This window comes from Argopecten irradians, chromosome 3 (genome assembly GCF_041381155.1).
Source record: "Argopecten irradians isolate NY chromosome 3, Ai_NY, whole genome shotgun sequence".
Lineage (NCBI taxonomy): Eukaryota > Metazoa > Mollusca > Bivalvia > Pectinida > Pectinidae > Argopecten > Argopecten irradians.
The window spans coordinates 56,303,448-56,330,800 of record NC_091136.1 but is presented as its reverse complement, the minus strand read 5'-3'; the positions used below and the strand labels follow the sequence as shown (position 1 = coordinate 56,330,800).

General features: G+C 36.9%; 1 protein-coding gene across 1 annotated transcript; it reads left to right on the top strand.

Moving 5' to 3' along the window:
* The first annotated feature begins 1,961 nt into the window (after positions 1 to 1,961).
* LOC138319161 (acetylcholine receptor subunit beta-type unc-29-like) lies at positions 1,962 to 24,913 on the top strand. The gene is made up of 6 exons (XM_069262104.1): positions 1,962 to 2,051; positions 10,737 to 10,927; positions 11,647 to 11,691; positions 21,178 to 21,290; positions 21,609 to 22,144; positions 22,402 to 24,913. Exons 1-6 carry the CDS (start codon positions 2,021 to 2,023, stop codon positions 22,929 to 22,931), a joined length of 1,446 nt encoding a protein of 481 aa, XP_069118205.1. The 5' UTR covers positions 1,962 to 2,020; the 3' UTR covers positions 22,932 to 24,913.
* The last annotated feature ends 2,440 nt before the right edge of the window (positions 24,914 to 27,353 follow it).

Sequence of the window (27,353 nt, the reverse complement as noted above, 5' to 3'; positions counted from 1 at the left end):
TGTACGTACAAGATACTATAAGTTGTACGTACAAGATAGTAACTTGTTCGTACAAGATACTATCTTGTACGTACAAGATACTAAGTTTGTACGTACAAGATACTATGTTGTAGCGTACAAGATACTATCTTGTACGTACAAGATACTATCTTGTACGTACAAGATAACTATCTTGTACGTACAAGATACTATCTTGTACGTACAATGATACTATGTTGTGTACGTACAAGATACTATCTTGTACGTACAAGATGCTAAGTTGTACGTACAAGATACTAACTTGTACGTACAAGATACTAACTTGTACGTACAAGATACTAAAGTTGTACGTACAAGATAATTATCTTGTACGTACAAGATACTAAGTTTTGTACGTACAAGATACTATCTTGTACGTACAAGATACTAACTTGTACGTACAAGATACTAACTTGTACGTACAAGATAAATTAAAATTATATAGTGGCCCTAATACGCCGCCGTATATTTGTATATTCGTATCAAACATTTCTTTTTTATGAACGGTCATATCAGGTTCTGAAAATACCGTGAAAAGCGAAATTGAGCAATATTTTAGGAAATTTACCCAGTGAAAAAACTTGTTATACTTTAGTGTATACGAACAATAGATTGACGACAAAGTATTTTAAGAACCTTTGAGTTTTGTGACTGTACACAATAAATGTTCATAATGATCGCAATAAATATTATGAAATGATAATGATATACAGACTAATTGTAGAATGTCCGACAGTATGATAAATGTACTGGTCTGGGCGGACTATCTAGGATATCATGGGTATGAGTGTGATCAGTAAAACAAAGCATTTGTCTAATTATGCAATAAACAATGGAATCGTGACTGCTTAAGTCGACAGAAGTAAGTGTTCGTATCTAAATAAACACTATTATCACAACAGTTAAAACACCAGTGCAAAGTTGTCTACTAAATTATACAGTACTAGAACCATAGTCTTCAAAACTGTAATGTTAATGTTCAGATGTTAAGACGATAAATGTTCTTTCTCTGATAACTAATATGATAGTGGATTGTAATCATTGTGTGGCCAGTTTATGACATTACAATTAACATCTTGATCAGTGGTAGTTGATATGTGTTAACTTGTTATCTGATTGATTGGGCGTTTTATACAAATGTGTGTATGTATCTATGCAACAGGTTTAAGCTTTATATTTCTGATAACCTAATTATGTCATATATATTTATGTGTATTCAATAAAACACTGTTATAGCGAACCTCTAGGGACCAACAATATCGCTTCGTTATAAGTATGGTTCGTGATACACATACCGCATAACAACCATCTTGCATGCCGTAGAATGAAAAAATACTACGTTATAAAGGACCCGTTATAACTACGAATTTACTGTAAACCTGTTCGTTATACACGTACTTTACTGTATCGATGGTCTCTTTGTTGAGGTTTCCTTATCGTTAAAATCTAGTTTCGAAAAAAAGTGTCACCATTTTTAATATTTTACCATATGAAAAATATGTCATATTATCATTTCGAAAAATTAAAAATATATAAATATATATTTGCTAAAAAAATTACGAATGTTAGGTCCGTATTTTAAAGACCCTTTTGACCTGCAACATGAAAGTTTCATTAGCGTTAGGGTTTTGATAAAAAACGTATATTGTTCTTCAAAATGTGTAGGAAGGGGTTAGATTCAATTCATTGCTATTTGAACGGTTGCTTCTTTTTTTTTTGAAAAAAAACCCCAGTAATATTACTTTCTATTCAATACTCTAAATATTCGTTTTGTATTACAAGACAACTTATTTGAAATATTGCATAAAATTGTCGCATAATTTCTGAATGATAATAATAAATACGGAAGGTCATTCCGCGTCTTAAAGTTTAATTCATGAAGTATGCCGCCATCTAGATATAATCCTAGTTGTGTGCGACTTCTTTTATATATATTCCAGTCCACTGCCTACATTGTTTGTACGGAATATTGGTGTGTAGAAGGAGCCAGTTTACGTCAGATATGGCTGGGACAGAGCAAGGTATCATTCTCGGTAAGAATTCCTCGTATTGATTTTTATAACACCATGCTTACTCCCACTTAGTATGTGATGATAAACACGATTTCAGTTTTGAAGGAATGACTATTTTAAACTATATAAGTTCTCTAAATATATCTCCATGATGTTGTCGTACAAGGCCCTCAAAGCTGAAAAGTGTTAAGCTTTGTTTTCAGTCGAATAAAGAGGATACATTATAAAGTCATACATGTATAATAAATAATTTATATATATATATATGGTTCTGTAACTTTAAGTCAATACATATTAAAGTTTTGTAGCCATTAACTTTAATGAAGTTTCAACACTTTTAAACAATACTTAATTAAGTTAGCCTTTTAAGTTGTCATTTTTTCAAACATCCCCTGGAGTATTGCTTACCTGTTTGAACTTAATAAGAATCTTAATGATGAAATGTCAAAAAGGCTGTCGATTTAGTTTATGTCTTCTCGATTGGCTATATTCAGGAGGGTACGTCTTCCCGATATTGCGACATTACGGTTATATATATGATATACCCATTTGGATAACGGGTCCAAATCTCTATTTGATTCAATTGTACTAGCATTATAATGTATAAACTACATCTTTAGAAATCAGCTCTTTTCAGGACATTACGTAATCTCAATATTGTCACTTTACGGTTATCTTTATGAATCGATATTTCTTATTTAAAGATGCTCCACCGTCGACAGAGTATAGATTATACCCATCATTTTAACAATAATTGGTGTTTAATCGTGTATATATATATGTCTAATTAACACAAAAATAACATAAAATAATTTATTTTGCTTGTGATATGCATGCGCAATAAGTGATTCATTACATATAAGACATAGTGTCAAGGAATTTTTTGGAACGCAATTAATTATCTTCAATATATAGAAGCCTTTTGAAAATTTTGGTAATTTTGTAAAGTAAGTAACTTTTGTAACTGAAGAAAAATTCTAATTCGTCTGCTCCAGTTTTTGATAGAGAAAATAAAAATTAGTCAGCGGTGGAGCATCAATAAGATGTTGAAATATTTAGTACATCCCTGCTTTATATAAGATGGTAGTTTTCTTTTTGTACCACAAATATGCATAAATTAAGCAAATGTCGGAAATTGGCTATTTCCCGCCTTTTTTTGGCAGTTTTTCTCTAAGCAACAATAGAGCGCAATCCTGAACAAACTAATATTTACTGAGAATATAAAGGAACCTTCTATACATGTTCAGGAGAAGTATAAAGTTTGTTTGAGAATATGCTCTATGATTCTCTATGAAACTTTTTTTAAAAATTGTCGAAAAATGACAAAAACATTCACATACGCTTAGTTTGTGCATATTTCGGAGGGTTACCATAATATTTACAATTGTAATAATACCCAACTATAATACTTATTGTATCAGGGATGTACTAGATATCTAAAATTCAACAAATTAATCACTAAATTACAGGTTTGAAAATTTGACGCATTCGGGGGGTCAAAAGAGGCCCAAACCACATATAGTCCTTTTTAGTAGTGAACCATTTTAAGGATTAAAAAAAACCATACCGGATTGTTTCAGACAAATAGTTTTGTATTAAAATTAGCTCTGTCTATGATTATAATTGTTTTCTCTTCGGGTTCCATATTTTATGAAGGGAAATTCTTAAAATAACATGAATCATAATGATAAAACTACCGCAGATTTCTTCTTGGTTGATGCTTGTATAGATAAATCAAATAACCAAAAACAGTATGCAACATATAGGTTCTTTAGTATCAAACTATTTTTCTCTTTAGATAACACTATATACTGATCGACTTTAAATAGTTGAACAGCTTTAGATATAGAAATGGTCATAAGACAAAGAAGATAGAAGTAGAGTTCAATCATCCATAAAGTGTTTGAGTATATAACGTATAATCTGATGGGGGTTAGTAGTAGGCTGTGTGATCTGTATGTGTGATATGATGAAGCCAAACATAGTTATTGTCTATGACAATTTAAGCGATCTACCATTTAGTATTGTTTACAGACTATAGTTGGACCAGATGGTTGACTATCTTGACACTGTCACTCAGCGAGTCAGACATGGAACCTCTCACACATGTGATAGTATTTAGTTATACTGGAATCAGTATACATGTCAAAATATTACCAAAATACATACTGTATATTTTTTACGCCTATATTGCTTGTATCATAGGTAATACTGAGTGTGTTATGTATAAAGAATACAAAGTCAGAGTCTTAGAATATAAGCGGTGTTTTGGCTCGGGACAGAACTTTCCTAACCCTCGCCAAAATAACGCTTATATTTTAAGACACTGACCAAGTATTCTTTTTATCCTGCAACATTACAAATAAATGCATAATACTATTTTTAATATTTAGCAGTGTTACATGTACTGACATATTCGCATTACAATGTGCAACAAATATGTCAGACTTTCAAACCATGGATCAACCAATAGGAGGTTGATGGTATCGGCGAACGTGCTAAAATAATTCTTTTCCGATAGCCTCCGGCTTTCGGGGGTTGAGATAGCATTTCCGCTCCTGCGCACTAACCTTGCCTCGTTTTAAAGAGAAACTATTTATATGTAAATGAGCCAGTCTACCTGCATGCGGATCTCCTGAAAACCCCATCTTTTCGCTTTGAGCTGCACGACAGACAACACGTGTTCCCAGTTCGGGTTACTGGTAAGTGTTTGTGGTTTTTTATGCCTCGCGAGCCAGTTGTTATTCGTTCTTATTTGATACTGCGGTAGCATGCTATTTTTTTTCGTGGTGTTTACGTTGTGTTTGTTTGTTTCAGGTGTGTTTGTCGTCCTTTTTGCTTGTGGTCTTTTAGTCATGGACTCCGACCACGACGACTCATTGTCAATTTCTGACAATAATATCCATGTCCTCGATGAGGATATTTCACCACAGGGCTCCGCGGGTGCCCATGTCTTTGCTAACGTCAATGTGGTGGACGATACCGAGCCGCCGGCTCAAAATACTCGAAATAAGACTGCAGGTAGCAAGACTCAAAAACGGAAGGGCTCTACCGGGAGACTTTCATCCGTTTTACAAAATCCCGAAGCTCGCTGAGCGTAAAACGGGTTCAAAAAAGGCTGAAAATGTGGAGAACAGCGATATGTCAGCTGTATTAACTGCTATTAATAGTCTTACGGCTGCGATTGGTCAGCGGGACTTTGCGCAGGGCGCAGTCGTCCGGAAACGCATGTAATGCTACTTCCGCTTTCGTTTTGGAGAGTGATTATTCGGAGCATGAGATTGACGCTCCGGCACGTCAGAATGTTCGTTCAGCGAACTTTTTCGTTTTTTGATTCTGAGTGTGGGTCAGTCGCTGAGGCAGCGGACTGTCCTGAGGAGAATTTTACCTTCCAATTGGCGGACATTTTTGATAAGAAAAAACTCGGGCCTGCGGTGTGTCAGTCAAAGCCAAAAAATTGCTGAGGACATTACTACGGCAGTTCGTACGAATGCTGATGTTTCAGAGCTGAAACAGCTGTACAAGATTCCTAAAAATCTCGAGTGCTTGCTTCCGCTTAGAACTAATAGTGAAGTTTGGGGTATGGTCTCACCCCATGTTCCACGGACGAGACAGATTAATGCAGGATCTGCAGGAATTACTGGCCCACTCTTTAACGCCAATTATGTTCATGATCGAGAAGTTAAGACTCAAGGATCTGGATATGAAGGAAATACAGGTTCTGCTGAACAATGCGGTGAGTCTCCTCTGCAATTTACATTATGAAATGTCAGTCAAGAGACGGTTCATGTTGCGTAGTGGCATTAAACACTCTCATTTACAGAGCTTGTGTAACTCTGAAACGCCGATAGGGGCAGAACTATTTGGTGACAATGTAGCCAAACGTATTAAAGACCTGGATGAGGTACACAAGGCCACGTACAGACGCAATTCGGCATCAAAAAACGGACAGTGGTCCGGTCGGGGGTCAACAGTGGTCCGGCCGGGGATATTACAACAGAAGGGGCCAGAGAGGGCGATACAGGAGAGGGTCGCCGACAATCATTCCCCAACCAGAGTCAGGACAAGGCCAAGGCTTCCACCCAGTAGAGATGAGTAAAAAATCTTCCTTCCGGCAAAATATTCTCGTTGTCTGCCAGTTTGGCAGAAGTTAACATCCTGACCAGTGGGTCCTTGATACAGTTCAGGGTTATCATATTGAATTTACAGAGATTCCAATTCAGTCTACTGTTCCTAAACCCATAGAGTTCTCTGATGAGGAGAAGCTTATCCATTGACAATGAGGTGGACTGCCATGCTTAGTAAAGGTGTATTGAGCTTTGTGAACACGAGTGGGGCGAGTTCATTTCAAATATTTTCATTGTGCAAAAGAAAAACGGTAAATATCGCCCCGTCATTACTTGCGTTATCTCAATGAGTCAGTCCTTTATCAACACTTTAAACAGAAACACTGGAGACTATTTTAGAAAGCTATCCAGGCAGGGCGAACTTTTTTACCTCTCAGTTGATCTAAAAGATGCTTATTTCAGTCTTGCTATTTCTCCTGGAGATAGAAAATTATTTGATTATTTATTTGAAGGGCCAACTTTATCGTTTTTGTTCCCTGCCATTTGGACTCGCCAGTGCCCCCCGAGTGTTCACAAAGGTTTCTGAAAGCCTGTATACAGCTCTTTGCGAAGCAGGGGAGTTAACCACCTTTTATATTATCAGATGACATCTCTTAACTATGAGCACAAGAAAATAGAAAAAGTGCCATCTTCGTGATACTCTAAGCTTAACATCTACGTTTAGAGTCTGTAAGGTTTTTCAGGTGAATACTCGAAAAATCCTGTGTCTGAATCCAGTCCAGGTTGATCTGTCATTTTGGGGCATATTTTAGGGATCTCTGTACAATTGTAAGGGTCTTTAATGCACTGAAGATAAGGTGGTGAAATTTTGAATAAATGCCAAAATATTGTAAGCCTGCGGAATAGCCCACTGGTTAGGCCAATTGGCTTCACACTTATTGGCAGTCTGACTTCAGCATTTCAGGGCAGTGTTTATTGGGCCCATTTTACTACAGATCTCTTGAATCTGATAAGGTTTCAGCCCTCAATGATTCGGGGGATGATTATGATTCTCCCGTCACAACTCTCAGAGGAGAGTAATTTTAGAAGTTAGGTGGTGGCAGGAGAATTTGAAAACTATGAATGGTAAGCCCATACGCCCAGTTAAGCCTACTGTGTTCTTGACTACAGATGCATCTCTTGATGGTTGGGGTGCGGTTTGTGAATGTACCAATCAGCATGGTACGAAAACGATTTCAGGTGGCTGGAAGGCTGCTGAGGCCCGTAGACATATTAATTTTTTGGAGCTTAAGGCCATTCAATTAGCTCTTTCAAAACCTTCTGTCGAGATTTAAGACAGGTACATGTCGCTATTAAGAGTGAACAACACATCTGCTATATCACTACATCAATAACTTGGGGGGCCAGAACAGAGTGCATTGTTTTACCTTTCTCGAGAGATCTGTGTTGTGTGTGCTGGAACAGAGACATTTATTTATCTGCAGAACATATCCCTGGGGTGGCTAACGTTCAGCGACTGATTACTTATCTCGAGAATCTCCAAGGCCAAACCAGAATGGAGTCTGAGTTCGGGCCATTTTGGTAGGGGTCTGTCAACAATTCATTTTGTCACCTGACATTGATCTTTTTGCATCACTGGTCAATTGTAAGCTTTAGGTCGTTATGTATCCTGGACTGTTGGACCCAGGGGTCAGAATATTGTAGATGCTTTTTCAATATCATGGACTTCATATTAGGCCCTAAGTAATTTTACCTCCATTCTGTTTGATTGGGAGAATTCTTCAGGAAATTATGGTCCGACAGGGTTGAACAGAGGCTATAATTATTGTCCCACATTGGACTGCTCAAACATGGAGTTCCCTAATCTAGCTTGATATGTTAATTAGTCAGCCCGGTCCGGCTACCAGTGCAGTCTGAGGTGGTTACATGTCCTCATGATGGTCGTCCTCATCCACTTTACAGAAAGCTTCATCTGACCGCCTGTCTCGTATCAGCCAATCCCTCAAGCATAAAGGGCCTATCAAGGGCAGCTCAGGACCTGGTCGCAGGGTCGTGGAGGTCAGGAAATACTAACAAGGCTTACAGCTTGGCGTGGAGGAAGTGGACACTTTGGTGTAATCGACAACAAGTTAATTTGTGAGCTGCCCGACTGAGAAGGACATAGCTGATTATCTCATCAGCTTACACACAGAAAGGGAAGTCTTATAGTGTTTTGAACACACATCGATCAAGTGCTGTTTCAGACATTACAAATTGATTTTCTGGACAAGTGTATTCTGAGATAGTATTATTATTACCAAGGATTATGAAGGGCTTATATAAACGGGAGTCCAATTCCTCCGAAAGCCTAAAGACTCGGAGTTACCTGGGATATAATGTTTATGTACCAATAGCCGAAATGAGCCGGCAAAAATGTGTGAAAGCTAATTTCTTTTCACATGTTTGTTTGTACCAGAACTGACGTGGTACAAAAAGATGTGAAAGCGTGGTACATAAAAGGAGTGCATGTGAAAGCTAATCGATTTTCATGTACCTTTCACATCTTTCTGTACCATCGGTGGTACAAAAACATTTTCAACTTGCGATCCCTCAACCCCCGAAAGCCGGAGGCTATCGGAAAAGAATCCGGCACCCGCCACCCCCCTGTTATAAGTGAAAGCATGGTACAACCCCACCCAGTAGCTTTCATAGTCTAGCTTTCAAGTATGAAGACCTGGCTCATTTACGTGGTACACAAAGATGTGAAAGGAGCATTGTAATGTTGTTATCAAAAACACCATGACCAAAGCTGCTGACCCCGAATAGCAGCGATTTGATAAGGGCTTCACAACAAGCGTAAAATGTCGTTAAGCACATCTGAGGACAAACAGAAACAAAACTATATTGCTATTTTTCGGGTGTAACTTAGGGCCTACGATTGTTAAATAAAACCTGTAAGATGTGGGCATTCCTATTATATAGATATTAAAGTATTTGTTTAATTGTTTTATGGTATTTTCCCGTGAAGCTGTATACAATCTAACTGTTGACAACTTTATCGGGAAGTCATTTGTCAAACTCAGTAACCTTTGAGTCTCTCGCCTTTTACATGTTTCTGTACCATGGCTGTTTTCGGCCGCTGTTTTGTTACAGAAAGATATAAAAGTGACTGCTCACATAAATACTGCTTTCACATCTTTGTGTACCATGCTTTCTTATGTTTTTGTACCATTCATGGTACACAAACATGTGAAAAAACTGTACCATGATAAAAAGCGTTACAGTTTTTTCATATCTTTTTGCCAGGCTCTTGTCGGCCATCGTAGTAACTCGAAACATTTTTTTAAAACATGGGTAAATGATCTCATGGCTTACCATAATGAAATATCACATTCGCGAATTATATCATAGCGATTAAAAGATTATATGAATTGATACACGTATTTCACTGTTTCTGTGGTTGATATATTGTAAACCTACATTTTAGTGCTTTCGACACAAGCACTGTTGCGCTAAAATATTATTTCTAATTGCATCCTGTATACAAAATGTATTGTATACTCATCATAGCATTTCCAAATCAATTTTACGTTAGAATTTGACCGTACCAAAATAAGGACGTTTACAGTAATTCCATGTATTGTGGAGAACATAAAAAACGCATATTGGCCGACATTTCGAGATGATATTTTGGTGACTGTATTATCACGTGTGTATAATATATTGGTGCGCGTCAGGGTGTGTATAAGATGTATCGTCTAGCAGTACTGGGCCGTTTTCGATTATGCGGTTTGACTGGTTGGACCTAGTTGTTCGTTTATGAATAAAAGACGGACCTGGTGATTTTATATTGCTTTCAGGCGAGCCTTGACAAACCCCTCACAGGCCTGTATCATAAACTGCAGGTCCGCCAGAATTTATACTAGGTGTACATGTAGGTGTACTGGTGATCTGTCACCCACCCAGATAGATTAAATTGATAACTACCCACTAATTAACTCCAGTTAATTATAGGGAAACATAACTTGTCTCACTAGCAGGTGAGATAATAAAAAAAGAGGTACTATGATGTAAGTAATTAGTGTTATCAGATTTAATATTAATCATACAATATGCATTGTATATCGATAGTCAGATAATATGTTATCGTGATTCTTGAAGAAAATTGTTAAATAATAGCCTAGTTTATCGCGTTTACATATTACCATATCATCTATCTGTTTTTACTCCAACTAGTGATGATTTGATATTTTTCTGTCAGATACAGAGAATAACAGGGTTAATTGACAATTCTCTGACATCCACTAAAATTATGCAACTTATATTGTTTATGAATAATATGTCTTGCATACCAGAACACATTCTATGTATGATGATCTATACCAAAATTTATTAAAAAAAATTAACGTTTTGAAGTAAATCACAATAAAAATAAAACGTTCAAAATAAAACATTTTACAAATGTTGCATAAACATAAAAACGAAATTAAACATTTTTTACATTATAAAACATGTAACATTTGTAAATGTATGGTCACACTTTTCAATCATCTATAATGAGTTATGAACGTGATTTCATAATCTTTATTTTTTTAATGAATTAGTCATGAAATATTTAATTGACAAAACGTTGTAATAGACATATTAAATGATATCGTAGGACTGGTATTAGCGTGTGTAGTAACACACGTGGCAGCCCCACCTCCCGCGGGTCCGTCACCGTACAGCCGCGCCCTAGAGGAGGCCCTCAGGACGGAACTCTTTACCACCAATGGCTATCAGGTGCTGCAGCGTCCGGCAGAGAGGGTCGTCGTACAGGTTTCTCTCAGCCTTCTCACCATCAATGACCTGGTAAGGAAAGTCGTCCGTCTTATTATTGAACAGGATTTATCCAAGATATAAAAGATGTTACTTGTTTCATGGTATATACCAGTTATATTTCAATGAGTGAGGTGGAAACTATGGTATTTTCACGAGTGCTTTCCACGAGTGAAAAACACCAAAGTTTCCACCTCATGAGATGAAATGTTACTGGTATTCATCAAGAAACAAGGAATATTCTATTTACATTTTTCTCGCTTCCATTTACAGAAGACCGCCACTACTAGTTATTCCGCTATTGTATTTTACATAGTTATTTGCCCGTGCGATTGTTACGTCGTATTTTTGTGATCATAACGTTATATTTCTACACAGAAAAAAATCGCGTACAAACTAATGAGGTAACAATCAAATTGATAATTTCACTGTCAATGCTGCATTCCGATTGGTCAAAAGCGAGTGAAAATATCACTGGGGTGAAGTATATCGCTTGTTTGTTCAACGTAAAACGGAAATGTAATAAAAACATATATTAACGTCGTTAATTTTAAAAATAAAAACTTTATATGTCACGTCATCAATGGTGACAATTGTCATGATCAGGGCACTATAAAGAAGTTTTGAGTGGATTGTTTATGTTGATTTTATCTTGTTCTGAATGTTGAGAAAATAGTGATTCTTTACGCGTAGCCGTAATTAAATATTTACAAAGATGTTCCTTATACTAACGTAGTAAATACATGTTTTAGGACATCCGGGACCAGACGTTGTCATTAACGGGATTCTTTACGTTTGTAAGTATAACTACTCTGATGAAACACTATTTTACTTCCGTCAATCTGACGACGATCGGATTGTGTTGTCTTTGTGGTACCTTTTATAAGGTACGCTAAATATTTGTGTCTTTTTTAATAGTATATTTTAATTCTTAATTAACTTATCAAAACTTACAACTCTTACAACCAGTATTTACATTTTTTCGAAATATCGTCAATATATATAATAAAATGTTATTATGCCAGGTATTTCTCTCGGACACCATGCGACCAATACTCTTGATTAATTAATTTTTGTTAAAGGAAAGACACGCCGTGATTTATCATTATCGTGTTACTAGCTGAATACCGTGTAGCCGGTTATTTTATCATTACCGTGTTACTAGTTGAATACCTTGTGGCCGGTTATTTTATCATTATCGTGTTACTAGCTGAATACCGTGAAGCCGGTTATTTTATCATTATCGTATTACTAGTTGAATACCGTTTAGCCGATTATAATTTTATCATAACCGTGTTACTTGTTCAATACCGTATAGCCGGTTATTTTATCATTATCGTGTTATTAGCTGAATACCGTGTAGCCGTTTTTTTTTTTTATTTTTTTTATCATTATCGTGTTACGAGCTGAATACCGTGTAGCCGGATTATTATTTTATCATAACCGTGTTACTAGCTGAATACCGTGTAGCCGGTTATTTTACCATTATCGGGTTACTAGTTGAACACCGTGTGGCCGGTTGTTTTATCATTATCTTGTTACTAGTTGAATACCGTGTAGCCGGTTGTTTTATCATTATCGGGTTACTACTTGAAAACCTTGTGGCCGGTTGTTTTATCATAACCGTGTTACTAGCTGAATACCGTGTAGCCGGTTATTTTATCATTATCGTGTTACTAGTTGAACACCGTTTTAGCCGGTTGTTTTATCATTACCGTGTTACTAGCTGAATATCTTGTGGCCGGTTATTTTATCATTATCGTGTTACTAGCTGAATATCCTGAAGCCGATTATTTTATCATTATCGTGTTACTAGCTGAATACCGTGTAGCCGGTTATTTTACCATTGTCGTGTTACTAGTTGAATACTGTATAGCCGATTATAATTTTATCATAACCGTGTTACTTGTTGAATACCGTATAGCCGGTTATTTTATCATTATCGTGTTACTAGCTGAACACCGTGTGGCCGGCTGTTTTAACATTATCGTGTTACTAGCTGAATACCGTGTAGCCGGTTATTTTATCATTATCGTGTTACTAGTTGAACACCGTGTGGCCGGTTGTTTTAACATTATCGTGTTACTTGTTGAATACCGTTTTAGCCGGTTGTTTTATCATTACCGTGTTACTAGTAGAATACAATGTAGCCGAATGTTTTATCATTACCGTGTTACTAGCTGAATACCGTGTAGCCGGTTATTTTATCATTACCGTGTTACTAGTTCAATACCGTGTAGCCGGTTGTTTTATCGTTTACTAGTGATACCGTGTAGCCGGTTATTTTATCATTATCGTGTTACTAGCTGAATACCGTGTAGCCGGGTTATTTTATCATTATCGTGTTACTAGCTGAATACCGTGTAGCCGGTTATTTTATCATTATCGTGTTACTAGTTGAATACCGTGTAGCCGGTTATTTTATCATTATCGTGTTACTAGTTGAATACCGTGTAGCCGGTTATTTTATCATTACCGTGTTACTAGTTGAATACCGTGTACGGGTTATTTTATCATTATCCGTGTTATAGCTGAATACCGTGTAGCCGGTTGTTTTATCATTATCGTGTTACTAGTTGAATACCGTGTAGCCGGTTATTTTATATTACCGTGTTACTAGTGAATACCGTGTAGCCGGTTGTTTTATCATTATCGTGTTACTAGTTGAATACCGTGTAGCCGGTTGTTTTATCATTACGTGTTACTAGCTGAATACCGTGTGGCCGGTTGTTTTATCATTATCGTGTTACTAGTTGAATACCGTGTGGCCGGTTGTTTTATCATAACCGTGTTACTAGCTGAATACCGTGTGGCCGGTTGTTTTATCATTATCGGGTTACTAGTTGAATACCGTGTAGCCGGTTGTTTTATCATTACCGTGTTACTAGCTGAATACCGTGTAGCCGGTTATTTTATCATTATCGTGTTACTAGCTGAATACCGTGTAGCCGATTATTATTTTATCATAACCGTGTTACTAGTTGAATACCGTGTAGCCGGTTATTTTATCATTATCGTGTTACTAGTTGAATACCGTGTAGCCGGTTGTTTTATCATTACCGTGTTACTAGTTGAATACCGTGTAGCCGGTTGTTTTATCATTATCGTGTTACTAGTTGAATACCGTGTAGCGGTTGTTTTATCATTAACGTGTTATTAGCTGAATACCGTGTAGCCGGTTGTTTTATCATTATCGGGTTTCTAGTTTAAGTTACCGTGTAGCCGGTTATTTTATCATTATCGTGTTACTAGCTGAATACCGTGTAGCCGGTTATTTTATCATTACCGTGTTACTAGTTGAATACCGTGTAGCCGGTTGTTTTATCATTATCGTGTTACTAGCTGAATACCGTGTAGCCGGTTATTTTATCATTATCGTGTTACTAGCTGAATACCGTGTAGCCGGTTATTTTATCATTATCGTGTTACTAGTTGAATACCGTGTAGCCGGTTGTTTTATCATTATCGTGTTACTAGCTGAATACCGTGTAGCCGGTTATTTTATCATTATCGTGTTACTAGTTGAACACCGTGTGGCCGGTTGTTTTATCATTATCGTGTTACTTGCTGAAATACCGTGTAGCCGGTTGTTTTATCATTACGTGTTACTAGTTGAATCCGTGTAGCCGGTTGTTTTTATCATTATCGTGTTACTAGTTGAATACCGTGTTAGCCGGTTGTTTTATCATTATCGGGTTACTAGTTGAAAACCGTGTGGCCGGTTGTTTTATCATAACCGTGTTACTAGCTGAATACCGTGTGGCCGGTTGTTTTATCATTATCGGGTTTCTAGTTGAATACCGTGTAGCCGGTTGTTTTATCATTACCGTGTTACTAGCTGAATACCGTGTAGCCGGTTATTTTATCATTATCGTGTAGCCGATTTTTATCATTACCGTGTTACTTTAGCTGAATACGCGTGTAGCCGGTTATTTTATCATTATCGTGTTACTAGCTGAATACAGTGTAGCCGGTTATTTTATCATTATCGTGTTACTAGTGAATACCGTGTAGCCGATTTATTTTTATCATTACCGTGTTACTAGTTGAATACCGTGTAGCCGGTTATTTTATCATTATCGTGTTACTAGTTGAATACCGTGTAGCCGGTTATTTTATCATTATCGTGTTACTAGCTGAATACCGTGTAGCCGGTTATTTTATCATTATCGTGTTACTAGTTGAATACCGTGTAGCCGGTTTTTTTATCATTACCGTGTTACTAGTTGAATACCGTGTAGCCGGTTGTTTTATCATTATCGTGTTACTAGTTGAATACCGTGTAGCCGGTTGTTTTATCATTATCGTGTTACTAGTTGAATACCGTGTAGCCGGTTGTTTTATCATTACCGTGTTACTAGTAGAATACAATGTAGCCGAATGTTTTATCATTACCGTGTTACTAGCTGAATACCGTGTAGCCGGTTATTTTATCATTACCGTGTTACTAGTTCAATACCGTGTAGCCGGTTGTTTTATCATTACCGTGTTACTGGCTGAATATCTTGTGGCCGGTTATTTTATCATTATCGTGTTACTAGCTGAATACCGTGTAGCCGGTTATTTTATCATTATCGTGTTACTAGCTGAATACCGTGTAGCCGGTTATTTTATCATTATCGTGTTACTAGTTGAATACCGTGTAGCCGGTTATTTTATCATTATCGTGTTACTAGTTGAATACCGTGTAGCCGGTTATTTTATCATAACCGTGTTACTAGTTGAATACCGTGTAGCCGGTTATTTTATCATTATCGTGTTACTAGTTGAATACCGTGTGGCCGGTTGTTTTATCATTATCGTGTTACTAGTTGAATACCGTGTAGCCGGTTATTTTATCATTATCGTGTTACTAGTTGAATACCGTGTAGCCGGTTGTTTTATCATTACCGTGTTACTAGTTGAATACCGTGTAGCCGGTTGTTTTATCATTATCGTGTTACTAGTTGAATACCGTGTAGCCGGTTGTTTTATCATTACCGTGTTACTAGCTGAATACCGTGTAGCCGGTTATTTTATCATTACCGTGTTACTAGCTGAATACCGTGTAGCCGGTTATTTTATCATTATCGTGTTACTAGTTGAATACCGTGTAGCCGGTTGTTTTATCATAACCGTGTTACTAGCTGAATACCGTGTAGCCGGTTATTTTATCATTATCGTGTTACTAGTTGAATACCGTGTAGCCGGTTGTTTTATCATTACCGTGTTACTAGCTGAATACCGTGTAGCCGGTTGTTTTATCATTACCGTGTTACTAGTTGAATACCGTGTAGCCGGTTGTTTTATCATTATCGTGTTACTAGTTGAATACCGTGTAGCCGGTTATTTTATCATTATCGTGTTACTAGTTGAATACCGTGTAGCCGGTTGTTTTATCATTACCGTGTTATTAGTTGAATACCGTGTAGCCGGTTGTTTTATCATTATCGTGTTACTAGTTGAATACCGTGTAGCGTATGTTTTATCATTACCGTGTTATAGCTGAATACCGTGTAGCCGGTTTTTTATCATTATCGTGTTACTAGTTGAATACCGTGTAGCCGGTTGTTTTATTTACCGTGTTATTATCATACCGTGTACCGGTTGTTTTACATTATCGTGAACTAGTGAATACCGTGTAGCCGGTTGTTTTATCATTACCGTGTTACTAGTGAATACCGTGTGGCCGGTTGTTTTATCATTATCGTGTTACTAGTTGAATACCGTGTAGCCGGTTGTTTTATCATTACCGTGTTTACTAGCTGAATACCGTGTAGCCGGTTTTTTTATCATTATCGTGTTACTAGTTGAATACCGTGTAGCCGTTGTTTTATATACCGTGTTATAGTTGAATACCGTGTAGCCGGTTGTTTTATCATTACCGTGTTACTAGCTGAATACCGTGTAGCCGGTTGTTTTATCATTACCGTGTTACTAGCTGAATACCGTGTAGCCGGTTATTTTATCATTACCGTGTTACTAGTTGAATACCGTGTAATATTACCGTGTAGACGGTTGTTTTATCATTACCGTGTTACTAGCTGAATACCGTGTAGCCGATTATTATTTTATCATAACCGTGTTACTTGTTGAATACCGTGTAGCCGGTTATTTTATCATTATCGTGTTACTAGTTGAATACCGTGTAGCCGGTTATTTTATCATTATCGTGTTACTAGTTGAACACCGTGTGGCCGGTTGTTTTAACATTATCGTGTTACTAGTTGAATACCGTGTAGCCGGTTGTTTTATCATTACCGTGTTACTAGTTGAATACCGTGTAGCCGGTTGTTTTATCATTACCGTGTTACTAGCTGAATACCGTGTAGCCGGTTATTTTATCATTACCGTGTTACTAGTTGAATACCGTGTAGCCGGTTGTTTTATCATTACGTGTTACTAGCTGAATACCGTGTAGCCGGTTGTTTTATCATTATCGGGTTACTAGTTGAAAACTTGATCATACCGTGTTACTAGCTGAGTTTTACCGTGTGGCCGGTTTGTTTTATCATTATCGTGTTACTAGTTGAATACCGTGTAGCCGATTATTTTATCATTATCGTGTTACTAGCTGAATACCGTGTAGCCGATTATTATTTTATCATAACCGTGTTACTAGTTGAATACCGCGTAGCCGGTTATTTTATCATAATCTTATTACTAGTTGAATACCGTGTAGCCGTTTTTTTTATCATAACCGTGTTACTAGTTGAACACCGTATGGCCGGTTGTTTTAAAATTATCGTGTTACTAGTTGAATACCGTTTTAGCCGGTTGTTTTATCATTACCGTGTTACCAGTTGAATTTCGTGTAGCCGGTTATTTTATGATTATCGTTTGACTAGTTGAATACTGTGTAGCCGGTTGTTTAACATTACCGTGTTACTAGTTGAATACCGTGTAGCCGGTTATTTTATCATTACCTTGTTACTGGTTGAATACCGTGTAGCCGGTTGTTTTATCATTACCGTGTTACTAGCTGAATACCGTGTAGCCGATTATTTTATCATTACCGTGTTACTAGCTGAATACCGTGTAGCCGATTATTTTATCATTACCGTGTTACTAGCTGAATACCGTGTAGCCGATTATTTTATCATTATCGTGTTACTAGCTGAATACCGTGTAGCCGATTATTTTATCATTATCGTGTTACTAGCTGAATACCGTTATTTTATCATAACCTTGTAACATGTTGAATACCGTGTTGCCGGTTATTTCATCATTATCTTATTACTAGTTGAATACCGTGTAGCCGTTTTTTTATCATAACTGTGTTACTAGTTGAATACCGTTTTAGCCGGTTGTTTTAAAATTATCGTGTTACCAGTTGAATTTCGTGTAGCCGGTTATTTTATGATTATCGTTTGACTAGTTGGATACTGTGTAGCCGGTTGTTTAACATTACCGTGTTACTAGTTCAATTTCGTGTAGCCGGTTATTTTATGATTATCGTGTTACTAGCAGAAAACCGTGTAGCCGGTTGTTTTATCATTACCGTGTTACTAGCTGAATGACGTGTGGCCGGTTGTTTTATCATAACCGTGTTACTAGCTGAATACCGTGTGGCTGGTTGTTTTATCATTATCGGGTTTCTAGTTGTATACCGTGTAGCCGGTTGTTTTATCATTACCGTGTTACTAGCTGAATATCATGTAGCCGGTTGTTTTATCATTATCGTGTTACTAGCTGAATACCGTGTAGCCGGTTATTTTATCATTATCGTGTTACTAGTTGGACACCGTGTGGCCGGCTGTTTTATCATTATCTTGTTACTAGTTGAATACCGTGTAGCCGGTTGTTTTATCATTACCGTGTTACTAGCTGAATACCGTGTAGCCGGTTGTTTTATCATTACCGTTTTACTAGCTGAATACCGTGTAGCTGATTATTTTATCATTATCGTGTTACTAGTTGGACACCGTGTCACTAGTTGGACACCGTGTGGCCGGCTGTTTTATCATTATCTTGTTACTAGTTGAATACCGTGTAGCCGGTTGTTTTATCATTACCGTGTTACTAGCTGAATACCGTGTAGCCGATTATTTTATCATTATCGTGTTACTAGTTGAATACTGTGTAGCCGATTATTTTATAATAACCGTGTTACTAGCTGAATACCGTGTAGCTGATTGTTTTATAATAACCGTGTTACTAGTTGATTACCGTGTGGCCGGTTGTTTTATCATTTTCGTGTTACTAGTTGAATACCGTGTAGCCGGTTGTTTTATCATTACCGTGTTATTAGCTGAATACCGTGTAGCCGGTTGTTTTATCATTATCGTGTTACTAGTTGAATACCGTGTAGCCGGTTGTTTTATCATTACCGTGTTATTAGCTGAATACCGTGTGGCCGGTTGTTTTATCATTATCGTGTTACTAGTTGAATACCGTGTAGCCGGTTGTTTTATCATTACCGTGTTATTAGCTGAATACCGTGTGGCCGGTTGTTTTATAATTAACGGTGTCACTAGTTGAATACCGTGTGGCCGGTTGTTTTATAATAACTGTGTCACTAGTTGAATACCGTGTAGCCGGTTGTTTTATCATTACCGTGTTACTAGTTGAATACCGTGTAGCCGGTTGTTTTATCATTACCGTGTTATTAGCTGAATACCGTGTGGCCGGTTGTTTTATAATAACCGTGTTACTAGTTGAATACCGTGTGGCCGGTTGTTTTATCATTATCGTGTTACTAGTTGAATACCGTGTAGGCGGTTGTTTTATCTTAACCGTTTTACTACCTGAATACCGTGTAGACGATTATTTTATCAGTATCTTGTTACTAGTTTAATCAGTGTAGCCGATTGTTTTATCATTATCGTGTTACTAGTTGAATACCATGCAGCCGATTATTTAATATCACCGTGTTACTAGTTGATTACCTTGTAGCCGGTTATTTTATCGTTATCGTGTTACTAGTTGAAAACCGTGTAGCCGGTTGTTTTATCATTACCGTGTTACTAGCTGAATACCGTGTAGCCGATTATTTTATCATTATCTTGTTACTAGCTGAATACCGTTTAGCCGGTTGCTTTATCATTACCGTGTTACTAGCTGAATACCGTGTAGCCGATTATTTTATCATTATTATGTAAGTAGTTGAATCCGTGTAGGCGGTTGTTTTATCATTACCGTGTTACTAGCTGAATACCGTGTAGCCGGTTATTTTATATTACCGTGTTACTAGTTGATTACCGTGTAGCCGGTTATTTTATCGTTATCGTGTTACTAGTTGAAAACCGTGTAGCCGGTTGTTTTATCATCACTGTGTTACTATTTGAATACCGTGTAGCCGGTTATTTTATCATTTTCTTGTTACTAGTTGAATACCGTGTGGCAGGTTATTTTATCATTATCTTGTTACTAGTTGAAAACCGTGTGGCAGGTTATTTTATCATTATCTTGTTACTAGTTGAAAAAATGTGGCCTGTTGTTTTATCATAATCGTGTTACTAGTTGAATCCGTGTAGACGGTTGTTTTATCATTACCGTGTTACTAGCTGAATACCGTGTAGCCGGTTGTTTTATCATTAACGTGTTACTAGCTGAGTACCGTGTAGCCGGTTATTTTATTATTATCGTGTTACTAGTTGAATACTGTGTAGCCGGATGTTTTATCATTATCGTGTTGCTAGTTAAATCCGTGTAGACGGTTGTTTTATCATTATCGTGTTACTAACTGAATACCGTGTAGCCGGTTGTTTTATCATTAACGTGTTACTAGCTGAATACCGTGTAGCCGGTTATTTTATTATTATCGTGTTACTAGTTGAATACTGTGTAGCCGGTTGTTTATCATTACCGTGTTACTAGTTGAATACCGTGTAGTCGGTTGTTTTATCATGATCGTGTTACTAGTGGAATGCCGTTTTAGCCGGTTGTAAATCATTACCGTGTTACTATTTGAATACCGTGTGGCCGGTTGTTTTATTATTATCGTGTTACTAGTTGAATACCGTGTAGCCGATTATTTTATCATTATTGTGTTAGTAGTTGAATACCGTTTAGCGAGTCTATTTTTTCGCGATTTTATCTAAAACTTGAAAATGATATTTCATCCGTTTTAAAAATTTTCGATCTGGTTATGAGTATAGATGATTCAACCATTTATGAATATATCGCGGATTAAAGTTTTGCTATAATTGTAATGTGCCTCGAAACCGCCAAAATATCCCCGTGAAAATAACCAGTTAAACGGCACATGGCTGAATACATAAATTGGTGTCAAACAACTATTCCCGTAGCACATACATTTAACATAAGAAAATATTATACCCAATGACATGTGTTCTTATCAGTACTGGGAAGACGATAGACTGAACTGGAGTTCGGACTCGACCTATGACAACATCCGCTTCCTGTTCAGCACGGAAGCTTACGTCTGGAGACCTCCACTGCTTATCGAAAACTCGTGAGTTGTATTAATCTTATTTCATTCTCGAGCATAAGGTTAAAGAAGTATTCGCGAAATGTGATACCTCAAATGATCAAAATCAGGATTTTATATATCACAGCATGTCGTATGAATGACGTTTTCAAAGGTTATAAAGAAAATTAGCGAAAATAAGTTCCAAACAGTAAAACGAAAAATTGCACCCGCGAAATTTAACAAGCCAATTTTTATGTTTATCTGTATTCAATGTTACTGTCGTAGAGGGCATCCTCTAGTTACTTTGTAAGTAAACCGTGAAAGATAAAAAAAAACATACAATACTGACGTGTCTTCCAGAGTAGAGGATGTATCCATCATCAGTGACAAGAACATCCCCATGCGGTTTAACAACAAGGGTCTTGTCACGTGGAACCCGGCCGGGATCTATAAGGTAGCGTGTGAGGCAGACACTCGGTATTACCCCATGGACATCCAGTCGTGTAATGTCACTGTCACTGCCTGGGCCTACACCGAAAAGGAAATAAGGCTGATATTCAAGGATGATCCATTTGATTTGACCTTTTATTCCACAAACGGAGAATGGCAACTTGTCTCTACCGAAACTATTCTTCCAGAAGCTATCGCTCGTGGCGGCCAAAGTTTCTCCGGTCTGGATTTTCAGATAAAACTCCGAAGACGTCCGATGTTTCACATCCTCAACACTCTGTTCCCAGTCGCTCTGATGGCGATCCTTAGCGTTATGGTGTTCAAACTGCCTGCTGACTCTGGAGAGAAGGTCGGATTCTCTCTGACAATATTACTGGCCTACACTGTTTACCTGACACTGATATCAGAAAACATCCCCAGCACGTCTATCACAATCTGTTATCTGTGTAAGTATCTTAAGGTATAACATTAATAACTAAATCACAGCAAATACCGATACAAAGTATACAACATTGTCGTCTAGAACATTCTCTGTAAAATTTTGTCTGTAATGTCGTTTATAAATATAATTTTTCATATCTAAATGCAAACAACTGTTTATTTAATAAACGAACCTAATAATAAAATGCTGTAAAATGTAAATCTTTAACTACGTTTCCTATTTAAAGACAAACTTTGACATTCCGCTTTGCTATCCTTGCAGCACTGTACCTCGCCTTGACCCTAAGTCTGGGGTCCCTGAGCGTCCTGTGTACCATACTGGTATTAAATATCTACTTCCGCTCGGACGAGGACGAACCTATGCCTAGATGGCTGAAGAACCTTACGTTGAAAGTGTTAATGCGTGTTGTTTGTTATAAAGACAAATGCTGCTGCGTACCGTTCAATGATGTACGAATACATCCTGCTAATGAATCACCAAGTCCAGAACCGCAAAGTGTCACATTACCAGAAGTTGAACAACCTGACTTAGCCAAAAACAATACAAGAAAAAGAAATAAGAAACAGGAGGAAATACCACTGGAGTCTACTTCTGCATCATCGACTAGTTCCTTGCTAACACTCGTGGAAACGAACGACAACTCTAACATAACCTGGAGAGAGCTCTCTATCACTTTAGACAGACTGTTTTTCTTACTCTTTATGTCTGTCATTATTTTCGCGACTGCTCTTCTCTTTTACCTTATCCTTGGTGAGTGGATCAATGTGGCGTCCAGCATCCCGGACGAGTGATCCATGTTTACATATGTACAATATCTATTCAATAGAACTTTGTGGACAAGAACACGAACTATTAAATTATTTTGTTCAAAGAGTACACCATATTCATCAATGCTGAAGGAAAATCATTTTATTTTGCATCGGTTTTTTGTTGTTTTTTTTCGCAAATCATACACTTTTGGTGTACCCGATAAAGTTCTGTACATCCAGGGACTTATTCGATCTGAAATTGTAAAATCGGCTTGTAGAACTTCTCACAATTCCTTTCTAAAACAGCACGAAAAGAGAAATTGTTACTTCTCCTTGTTAGTTATTACAAATTTTCGTCAACGGAACACATATATGCAGCGAAAGTGTTTGTTTTTATGCGAACAAAGAAAATAAGATATAGACTCATTTCTTTATTCTATTCTTGGTGTCATTATAATAAAGAGGAAAAATGTTAATTTACGGACAAAAGTGATCGTGGCATATTGGTCCGTTATATATATTTACTTGAAAATCTTTTAGACAAGGTTTTTGCGGACATTATTTGAAATGGATTCTAACATTTTTTTTAGATTTGTTTAACCTAAGAAAAACGAATCATTCGATGCTACCAAAGGCACCAAAATGATACCATTCTACAAAATGAATTAGGTAAAAAAATGTATTGTAAACCAAATGAAATGGTAATTTATCACATAATCCGCCTGATATCCAGTGATTTTGCCCGTGTAATATGTTTGCGTATGACACTAGTGTAATATGACCTGGAGCGATTTTCATTGGCTGGAAAGTCATTGTGACGTCAGACAGAAACAATAAAATGATGTCAGAAAAAATGATGTGACGTCAGGATTACTATGACGGCGGAACAAAATGGCGGCCTCTGCTAGATTTTCGGAATACATTTTGACGTGAAATTCTTTGTTAAGTAGGTATTTGTAGTTATGGTATAAAAAGTATCTTAAATTTGACGGACCTCTGATGCTGAAGGATGGTAACTAATATTTACAAGTAAATCTGTAGTCTTCAATAAGCATTGCTAGTGGATGTTTTTCCTGTAGAATACGTATTCATCACCGCCTGATATCCGGTGATTTCGCCCCTTTGATATTTTTGCATATGTCACTAGTGTAAATTGACCTGGAGCGATTTTCATTTGCTGGAAAGTCATTGTGGCGTCAGACAGACAAATAAAATGACTTCAGGATTACGAGGATTTAATTAAAACTTCGAGACGAGTTTCATAACATCTCATATGAAACTCGTCTCGAAGTTTTAATTTTTGCTCTCCAAGGCTCGCAAAAATAAAAACTTCTTAGACTCGTTTCATAGAACCTCATACGAAATGAACACTCCTACATGTAAGTTTAAGTTTCTACATATATTTTAAAGTTTCTTTTCTTAATAGAATAGACTGATTAATATCAACGGTTGGGAATGTTAACATATTTCTTACGATAAGGCGACGGGGTCTGCTTTCGACTCTTTGGAATGCGCGTGCGTGCAAGAATTTACCTTCTGGCCTAAATTTTATTACGCAAATCAACCGGATAATTAAGTACTAAAACCTCCTATTTCGATTGCAGTTATTTACCTAACTAGCTATCATATCTGTAATCCATTGTACCCATTGTCCAGGCAGTAAATTCCGTTCCTGTATGATGATAGTCATAAGGAGATGTAGCGCATATAGAGGAAGTTATCACTTCATAATTCCATTTGCACGGGACTGACTCAATGGTATTATATAAACCTACCAAACAAAACGGAATTTATGAGATCATAATTCTCCTATACCTCCCGTTGGTGTAGTGTATGTTTAACATGTATTGTGACGTCGTTCTGAACGAAGTCATGACGTAATGACGCAATGCGCATTTTTGTGCGTACTTGCATGCTACCTGAATGAAGAAGCCCTATTGTTCTATATCATTTGCAAAAGTATTTGTAGTTATGGTTTTAAATGTTGAATATCCTAGAGATGGGTCATATTCATTAAACTGTTTGAAGTGTACTGATGATTTTATGTTTATTTCCATGGACTTATTCCGTATTTGCATATTACAGAGTAATTTGCCCTTTCGGATATGTACTGTTTGCGAGCATAATGTCATATTTTTCTGAAATAAAATTTGTTCACAAAATAATGACATAACTATCGATTCCTACCCGCAGGGGAGCTAACTCTGTAATATGCAAAGACGGAAAATCTTTAACCGCGAATGACGTCGGAGGTACTATGACGTCACATGAAGTGGCTCCACTGACGGGGTCAGCGAGAAATTTGATTTGATAATAGCGATAACAGTGTACATTACAGGTTGGCTTAAAAATAACAGAAAACGGAAATATAAGCATTAAATTTCCTTCTTGGGGGGATTTATGGTCCTATAATTCTCCAAGGATTGCAAACAAATTAATCCTAACGCGCGGACCTCTGATGCTGAAGGATGGTAACTAATATTTACAAGTAAATCTGTAGTCTTCAATAAGCATTGCTAGTGGATGTTTTTCCTGTAGAATACGTATTCATCACCGCCTGATATCCGGTGATTTCGCCCCTTTGATATTTTTGCATATGTCACTAGTGTAAATTGACCTGAAGCGATTTTCATTTGCTGGAAAGTCATTGTGGCGTCAGACAGACAAATAAAATGACTTCAGGATTACGAGGATTTAATTAAAACTTCGAGACGAGTTTCATAACATCTCATATGAAACTCGTCTCGAAGTTTTAATTTTTGCTCGCGAAGGCTCGCAAAAATAAAAACTTCTTAGACTCGTTTTATAACATCTCATATGAAATGACCCTCATGTAAGACCCTATTTATACGTACTAACATTTTATTTCATGTTGGAGTGGTAGGAAGACTTCACGTTTAAATTATATAAATTGTATCTAGTTTGTCTCCAATCCTTGGAGAATTATAGGGCCATAAATCCTCCAAGAAGGCAATTAAATTCTTCATTAATGTCCCTCTAAGTGCACTTACACAAGCTCTTTGCATATATTTCACCAACTTCATGCATATATAAAACGGAATCCAACGATTTCAGCATTGTACCATTATCGACAGATCCCCAACGGATTCTTTGGGTGAGTTGGTAGAGAGTCCTTGTGTTTAAGAGAACTGACCAGGAAGTTCATATTGGCTGTTCATATCATATGCCTACACCATGTATTTATGTGTGGTTTATATAGATATTTATAAGGTCGGCAGTGCATTGTCAGTGTTATACCGTTGCTGCATTATTTCATTTGTTAGTTGTCGGTATGGTCCATGGTGTATCCTCGGATTTGATGATTAAAACACATATCATTCCCACATTTTTTTGGTGGACATTTGTTTTGCTACTGTAATTGTAAAAATGACACTTTTGAAACCGTGGAAGATAGGACCAACATCTTTATCAGGAGACAACATAATTTGTCTTATTCTGTTTAAGACAACAAAACTTGTCCTATTCTGTTTAAGACAACAAAACTTGTCCTATTCTGTTTAAGACAACAAAACTTGTCCAATTCTGTTTGAGACAATAAAGCTTGTCCTATTCTGTTTAAGACAACAAAACTTGTCCTATTCCGTTTTAAACATCAGAGCTAGTCATATTCTGTTTCAGACAACAAAACTTGTCCTATTCTGTTTCAGACAATAAAACTTGTCCTATTCTGTTTAAGACAATAAAGCTTGTCCTATTCTGTTTAAGACATCAGAGCAAGTCCTATTATGTTTAAGACAACATAATTTGTCCTATTATGTTTAAGACAACAGAGCTTGTCCTATCCTGTTTATAATTTAAGACAACAAAACTTGTCCAATTCTGTTTCAGACAACAAAACTTGTCCTTTTCTGTTTCAAACAACAAAGCTTGTCCAATTCAGTTTAAGACATCAGAGGTAGTCATATTCTGAAACACTACTTATAGCATATTTGATAAATGTTGCGGAAGTCTAAACGTGTTAGATATACATTTTACCGAATCGTTCTATAATAAGGAAACAAAACAAAGCTGAGGACAAGACAGAATTATTACTCAAGTATATCACTGTACAGCGGTTCATTTTTATGAATGGGGTAGTTTCGCTATACTTGTTATTTCACTTACATCCACAAATTCTAAATATCAGCGAAATACCGTTGTTCAAGTGTTTTTGGACCTACTTACTTACACATTCTAAACATCAGCGAAATACCGGTGTTCAGGTGTTATTGGAAATAACTACTTACAAATTCAAAATATCAGTGAAATACAAGTTTTCAGGTGTTATTGGAAATAACTACATACAAATTCTAAATATCAGTGAAATACAAGTTTTCAGGTGTTATTGGAAATAACTACTTACAAATTCTAAATATCAATGAAATACAAGTTTTCAGGTGTTATTGGAAATAACTACTTACAAATTCTAAATATCAGTGAAATACAAGTTTTCAGGTGTTATTG